Source organism: Nematolebias whitei, chromosome 8, assembly GCF_014905685.2.
Source record: "Nematolebias whitei isolate Nwh7 chromosome 8, NemWhi1, whole genome shotgun sequence".
Classification (NCBI taxonomy): Eukaryota; Metazoa; Chordata; class Actinopteri; order Cyprinodontiformes; family Rivulidae; genus Nematolebias; species Nematolebias whitei.
Window position 1 is genome coordinate 3,587,608 of NC_056505.1, and position 7,857 is coordinate 3,595,464.

Here is a 7,857-nt window from a genome sequence, read left to right on the forward strand (position 1 = left end):
CAGTAAAATGTTAAACAGCTAAAGGGTTTGGAGGACGTAAAGAGAGCTCCATTCATTGTCGGTGAGGACAACATGGCCGACGGAGCTACATATGAAGAAAAGTAAAACCTGACACCAGAAGTCGTCTAAAGTGGGCCACTCTGAGGCATGCAGGGCTGAAAACGAGTCCCACTCCGGCTCTCACTCGTTTTACTGCGTTTTACTGCATTGCACTGTGTTTTAGTGTTTTACTGTGTTTTACTGCATTGTACTGAGTTTTACTGTTTTACTGAGTTTTACTGCATTGTACTGTGTGTTACTGCATTTTACTGTTTTACTGTTTTTATGTGTTTTACTACATTGTACTGTGTGTTACTGTTTTACTGCATTTTACTGCATTGTACTGTGTTTTAGTGTTTTACTGTGTTTTACTGCATTATACTGTGTTTTAGTGTTTTACTGCATTTTACTGTTTTACTGCATTGTACAGTGTTTTAGTGTTTTACTGCATTGTACTGTGTTTTAGTGTTTTACTGCATTTTACTGTTTTACTGTGTTTTACTGCATTGTACTGTGTTTTAGTGTTTTACTGCATTTTACTGTTTTACTGCATTTTACTGTTTTACTGCATTGTACTTTGTCTTAGTGTTTTACTGCATTGTACTGTGTTTTAGTGTTTTACTGCATTGTACTGTGTGTTACTGCATTTTACTGTTTTACTGCATTTTACTGTTTTACTGTGTTTTACTGAATTTCACCGTTTTACTGCATTGTACTGTGTGTTACTTCGTTTTACTGCGTGAAAGCAAAGAATCCATAACAAAATTCAATCCTTCACAAGAAATTGAATAAATACTAAGTAAGGTTCTGCATTTTTAGAACAAAAGTAACAAACACAATACCATGTTATATAATAATGTGTTATATTTACAAGCTACATGCACTAAATATCTGTGATGGACTGGAGACCTGTCCAGGTGTCCCCTGGAGATAGACACCAGTGACCCCCGCAACCTGAACAGTAAGAAGCAGGTGAAGGTGATGGATGATGGATGGATGGATGATGGATGGATGTTGGACTAATTATGAAATTGCTTAAAAAAACTACTTAATTGATTTTGTTATGTAAAAACATTATTTGTAATTCTGAATATTTTCCAACCTGTAAGGCTTGGCTGTTTAGTTTTTGTAGTAATTTAACAAGAAAAATGTATTTTATTTAACCTCCTCGTGCTCTTAGGTTACCGTACGGTAAAACTGATCTCAGTGTCATACATTTATTCTCTTCCAGTATCTCTTCCTGTCAGCAGTTCTCTTTAATTCAGTTTTAATCTAAATCAGGCTCAAATATTTATTGAACTAAAAAACGTCAGTTGAAACATAAAAAAGTTTGTTTCTTTAAAAGCTCGTCTCTCATTTCCTGTCAGGTTTCCTTCTGTTGGAGGCAACAGCAACTTGTTTTGTATGGAGATACATTAGCCTCAAAAGTGGTCACAGAAGCCACAACTAGATTTGTAACGCGTACCACAAGATTAATAAATTCATTAACCGAGTTCACATTCCAAATTGCACATGTAGGGAGCACATTGTCAAACATATGTTCAAATCACCTGCTGCGGCCGGATCGGCTTGCCTGTGAATGTGACTTTTGAGATTTTCTTACCACTTCAGTATCACAAAGGCAATGCTGCGTTCAAGACAGGTGAAAAGCTGGGACATCCGAGTGTTTCCAGATTTACTGAGTTATTAAAAATATATTTTTCACTTGTCTCAGCCGCCCTTAACCTTTTTATCTTGGTAGGCATTTGTAAAACTTGTGGATCTTATTGTACGCATACACATTTTGTACGATTGCGTGACTACTTTTGAGACTAATTTATCTCCATAGATTCGTCAGGCAGCTCAAAGAGATTCTGACTAAAACAAGAGAAAATGTTACAAAATAAAAGTCTGACACGAGATTAATTAGCATCAGATTTATTGTAGAAAACACCCGTTGGCACTTTTCTCTTGTTGAAAACCATAAAAACGAAACATACGATGTTAAAATCTTCACGAGGGGAAATAAATCCACATTTAATGTCAACTTTACAAAGCAGATAAAACCTTAACAGCTGAAGTATTTAACAGAAAACATTTACAGCGGGACACCAACTCCACAAACACTTTCGTCTTTATCAAACGTGACATGATGTAAAATATACGTAAACTCAGTTTTAATGACAAATTTATAAAAATCAAAAAGCGCTGGAAAGGCTTTGACACTTGCTGATGAAATGTTTGCATAAAAACAGCAACGTGTAAAATTCTGATATGTTCAGATGAACCCTCCTGCTGCCCCGGGGTCAAACCATCGGCGCTTGTTTTGACCCCGGGGCAGCAGGGGGGTCGAATGCGTCACGTTTGGAAGCGTGGTGAACAGTTTGGCACCGAGAGCTACATCTGAGTGGAAGACTTACGACTTCAGTTTCACATTTTATGCTTTAATCACTAAAATATAAAGTTTGTTTTGAGTAAAACTTGATTTAAATAAATATGCCTGTACGCTAACGGTTAGCATAAACCACAGTGAACCTGATGAAAACAGAAGTCTGCAGGTTTGGATTTGCATTTGTGATGCAGGTTAGACAAGTTTGTGCATTTAATGTTTTCCTGCAAATAAAAACCTACAAAAATTAAACCTTTGCATCTTCTGTGGCCTTTTCTGGACACGTGACTTCGTCAGAATTTTTTTTTTTTTTTAAGCTAAATTGTTTTTTTCTTGTTAAATTTGTCTCGTAAACCAACATGCAAATGTATTTTACCTCTTAATTTAATTAGTTTATTTACTTTACGTTTGCGTACAGCAGAGACTGATCAGAAGCTTGTTAGCTTAGCTAGCTAGTCCATCTTTTTTTGTGTTAGCATGCTTTAGCTAGTTCAGAGTTAGCACATCGACGTGCACATGTGCCCAATAATATTTGGATATTCCTCTGGTAATTAATAATACTTATTAAAATTAGTTTAAAACTCGTGTTGGCACGGCAGCGTTAGCGACAGGCTCATGGTTAGCACGTGCCGTTTATGTTAGCTTGTGTTTATGGCTGAGCATTAAAAGTTTGTTCGGCTTAAATAAACTGAAAAAAGTGTTTATTTAACGTGACAAACTGAATATGGCGAGTTTACTGCATCTATAAAAACAACTGAGCAGTCCTCCATGCTACCGTTAGCTTGTTAAGATGCTACAGGAAGTAAAACGTGAGTTTGGCACAGTTTAAAATGGCCGCCCGGCGTTTCAGTTTAGTTGTCTGTCGCTCCACCGGGCCGTCACCAGCCCTCCACCTCCACCACGAAGGGCTCTTTAACGGGAATCCTGCCGCTGTTGACGATGACGCACTCCGTGTGCGGCAGGTTCCTGTCGTCCGTGTCCTGGAGCTCGATGGTGTGAACCACAGACTGTCGACAGACGCACAACGACACAATTTACAAAACTCGTTAAAAAACTACAACTATGGGGGTTTGCAATAGATAACAATAAAATGCGTTTGTCTTTTTAAGCATAAATAATAAAATATTTTAATGTAAGTTTGGTTTAAATGGTGCCGGTTCAATAAAACTAAGACGTCTTGTTTATGACTAAACGTTTTAGGACCAGATAAACAAAAATAAATGGTCGTCATTTTGACAGTAAAGACACAAAGTTGAAATTAAAGTTAAAATATTTCCAGTAAAACGTCGACGTTTGACACCAGACTGGAGGAAGTGAGGCCCGCTGAGCTCCTGGACCCGACTGGTTGGTTCTGTGGCACCTGAGGGTTCTGGGTCAACCTTGACCGGGTTTACCTCCAGAACAACGCTCAGCCTTTCACAATAAGAGTCTCTAACACAGACACTTTTATTCTTTTAAAAACAGCTGCAGCAAACTTCAACTCGAAACTTAAAGTGTTGTTTTGTGGTTAACCCAGTCAAAGTTCTCCAGAACCCTCAGACACAACGAAAACAGAACAAACCCAGTTGGGTCCAACGGGTTCAGTTCCTCCGGTTTGGTCCTAAAAGACGACATTGATCAACTTTATGACAATATTTTAATCTTAACGTTGTGATTTTTGTTGTCGTACAGAAACACGTTTGATGCCACAAACTAAAACCAGATATAAATAAATATCAGCAGAGCGGATTTAAACCGTAGTTGCTGTTTTATTAACGTGTAAACTTTATTTTAGGTGCTAGTTAATCCTTGTCTTTAATCACGGCAAAGAAAAAAAAAAACAAATCCGTGAACACTGTTGGGTCAGGTCGTCTGGACGGTTTCTTTATTTGCTGAGACGTTTCATCCTTCATCCGTCCTCACCAGCATCCTTCATCCAAAGGACTTCTTCAGACTTTGCTGTTCTGAACCACTTTGGCATGACTGAGGAGTTGACGGGGGACAGGGCGGGCCTCGGAGGCCATCTTATCACCAGCAAACTGTTTTTTTTCCCACTATGGGAGTGAGCTGTTAGTGGGAATCAGTTTGCGGCTCCTCAGATTGAAGAAGTCCTTTGGATGAAGGAGAAAATGTCTCAGCAAATAAAGAAACCATACATGATCTGACTGAACATTGTTGGATTTTAACATTAGTGACTCAAATCCTTGGCTTAGTTTCTGAAAATTAGATTTAGTTATGAAGATCAGCATCTCTTCCTCTAACTGGTCACTTCCTGTGTGGGCGGAGCCTCTGAGACGATTCAGGAAGTCAGTTCTTCTGTGGCAGGAAGTCTAATCCCAGAGGAGAACTGAAGGTTCAGATGGTTTTCAAAGGAACCTCTGTCGCTGTGGTCCTGTCTGACCCAGGTGGACCTCAGCTGGTTCTGTGTGCTGGTCTTTGGGTTTGTTGGACTTCATCTGGAGGGCTTTTATGACGCTCAGGTCTGGTTTCATTTGTGTCGCTGTGCAGAGACCTGCTGGTCCCTCTCAGTCCTGGTCCCTCTTAGTCCTGGTCACACTCAGTCCTGGTCCCTCTCAGTCCTGGTTCCTCTCAGTCCTGGTCCCTCTTAGTTCTGGTCCGTCTTAGTTCTGGTCCATCTTAGTCCTGGTCCATCTTAGTCCTGGTCCGTCTTAGTTCTGGTCCCTCCTCTCATTACTGGTCCCTCTCAGTCCTGGTCCCTCGTAGTCCTGGTCCGTCTTAGTTCTGGTCCGTCTTAGTTCTGGTCCATCTTAGTCCTGGTCCGTCTTAGTTCTGGTCCGTCTTAGTTCTGGTCCCTCTCAGTCCTGGTCCCTGCATCAGTCCCAGAACCACTGAGGACACGTTTAGTTTCCTAACAGGCACAAAGTCTGAGGCACCACTCACCATCCCATCCAGAACTTTACCAAAGACCACGTGCTTCCCGTCCAGCCAGGGCGCCTTGGTGGCCAGGATGAAGAACTGAGACCCGTTGGTGTCCGGACCCGCGTTGGCCATGCTCACCTGGTACCAGAACACACACCGGTCCACAGGTCACACAACGAGACGTCCCTTCACTGAAACTGGGAACTTCCTGTTGGAGTCGTGTGTGCGCACGTGCGTGTGTGCGTGTCTGGGTGTGAGTGTGTGCATGTGTACGTGCGCTCACCCAGCCGGCTCCGAGGTGCTTCAATCTGAAGTTCTCGTCGGTGAACGTCGTCCCGTAGATGCTGTGACCTGAACCGGAAATAAAAACTCTTAAAAGCGCTTAGTTGAAGCAGATCGATTTTATATTATTGATTTTATATGATTGATTTTATATTATTGATTTGATATTATTGATTTGATATGATTGATTTTATATGATTGATTTGATATGATTGATTTTATATATCTGATGCTTCGTTCCACTTCAAACCAGCATTTCTTATTTAAAACCAGTAAGCGGGGGCTGTGGGCTCCTCTCGGACCTCCGGTTCCGTCTCCGGCGGTGAAGTCTCCTCCCTGGATCAGGAAGTCTTTGATGACTCGGTGGAACTTGGTCCCCTTGTAGCCGTAACCTTCCTGCAGACACACGGAGCGCTCATGACAACAGGACGTGACGTCTGAATCAGACGCCCGATCGGTTTTTAAATATTCCTCGTGTGAATTCCAGGAGATCAAAGGAAACGAGTCGTCTGAAAACGACAAGAAGTAAGAAGTTCTTTACCTCACCTCTCCAGCTGCCAGAGACACAAAGTTCTTGACGGTCATGGGGACGACGTCTCCGAAAAGCCCGATGACGACCCGGCCCACCTCGTGACCCCCCACCGTGATGTCAAAAAACACCTGGACACAGGTAGGACACGCCTCCTGAACACCTGCAAACTCCATATTTTATATTAGAGTTAAATCTGGTGTCAGATCTTTAAAAACATTTTGAACCCAAGTGAACTCAGACGGTTAGACGTTAGCCTGATCACCCTGAGACGCCCTGTCTGCTGCAGGTAAGACACTGACCACAGCGCTGCACACAACCCCAGGACTCGCAGCTTCTCTCAGGTCAGGAGATGTTTCTCACATCCTCCTCTGTTAGCAAAACATCCCAGCTGGATGGGTTTTAGACCAGCAGCACCCAGTCGGTTTTACTCAGGTAAACCGTGGTGTGGTAGTAGCTGAGAGTCGTCTCAGTCTGAGGGCTGACTGCCGGTCAAAGTGGCGGGCAACAAGCATTCCTTCAGAGGATGTTGGTTTGTTGCTCAGGTCGCCCTGAAGCTCAGAAGAAACTGAGTTTATCGAGGATTTTCTGCAGAATAAAAATTATTTGTTGTTTAACTTTTAATTTTTCAGGTCAGGCCAGAAAAGAGGAAGAAAACTAAATAAAAAAATATAAAACTGGAGCTTCTTTTTTGAGTTATTCCAATAAAAGCAGCATTTTTCACTGAAGGCAAATAAACATGGAGCGTAACAGGATTTCAAAATAAAAGCTGACGTTTTCATTTATCTGCATTATTGTTTAAAAATATATATTTTAATGTTTTTCTGGAATAAATCAGAAAACACGCAGCGCGTCCGCAACGACACGTGTACCGCTGCGCGCGCGTGCGTGCGCGGGCTGCCCCACATGTTCTGGAAGAATCTGCTAACATGCTCACCTTAAATTCACCTGCATAAACGCGTGCGTATTCATGCATGCGCGCGCGCATCTCGGATTCCCGCGGATGAAACGCGGACGTCTGCTCCGTCACCCACCTTCTCGGTGACCTTCGGTCCTTTCCGTGAAAACACGCCGGAAACGGGCTGCAGGCGGGCGGCAGAGAGGAGCAGCAGGGCCGGGAGGACCGTCCGGACCTCCATCTTCACCTCCGGAGGGAGAGAGCAGCGGCGGGCCCGGCTGGAAGCACCCGAGCTGCGGGGAAACGACGAGCCGCAGCCGGGAGGATGGAGCTCCAAACTCTGTGACGTCACCTAACCACGCCTCTTTATGGGCTGGGGCTTAACTAAAGCCCCGCCCACTGGGGGAGGAGACCAGAACAGAAGCAAACTGAATGGAAAGCAAACAGAAAATGTGAAAATAGTTTTATTATGTTTAAAATAGTAGTTTGATTTTATTATATTGATTTTTTCTTTTAAATATTTTACCGTTTTACATTTTTTATTTTAGTCTGTTGTGTAGGTACGTGGTGGTATTCTGGAGAGTCGGTTAAAAACAGGCTAACTGACCAGGTGAGCTGAACTTTAGTGTCAGGTAAAAATAAACTACATAAAGTTTTGAGGATTTTGATTCAGTTCGTCTCTGATTTCTGTTGTCGGGCAGAAGAGCTGAGACCACAGAGGATGTGGTGTTCAGTAACCAATAATGAAATAATAAGATGTTCTGTAACTAATGAAATAATAAGATGTTCAGTAACTAATGAAATAATATGATGTTCAGTAACTAATAATGAAATGTGATGTTCAGTAACTAATAATGAAATAATAAGATGTTCTGTAACTAA

At 42.1% G+C, this 7,857-nt stretch overlaps 1 protein-coding gene across 1 annotated transcript; it reads right to left on the reverse strand.

The window, feature by feature from the left end:
• Positions 1-2,388: 2,388 nt before the first annotated feature.
• On the reverse strand, positions 2,389-7,313 carry LOC119413122 (peptidyl-prolyl cis-trans isomerase C). The gene is made up of 6 exons (XM_037680138.1): positions 7,112-7,313; positions 6,095-6,208; positions 5,851-5,944; positions 5,550-5,617; positions 5,288-5,404; positions 2,389-3,414 (listed from the first exon to the last, which is right to left on the reverse strand). Exons 1-6 carry the CDS (start codon positions 7,214-7,216, stop codon positions 3,286-3,288), a joined length of 627 nt encoding a protein of 208 aa, XP_037536066.1. The 5' UTR covers positions 7,217-7,313; the 3' UTR covers positions 2,389-3,285.
• Positions 7,314-7,857: the final 544 nt, after the last annotated feature.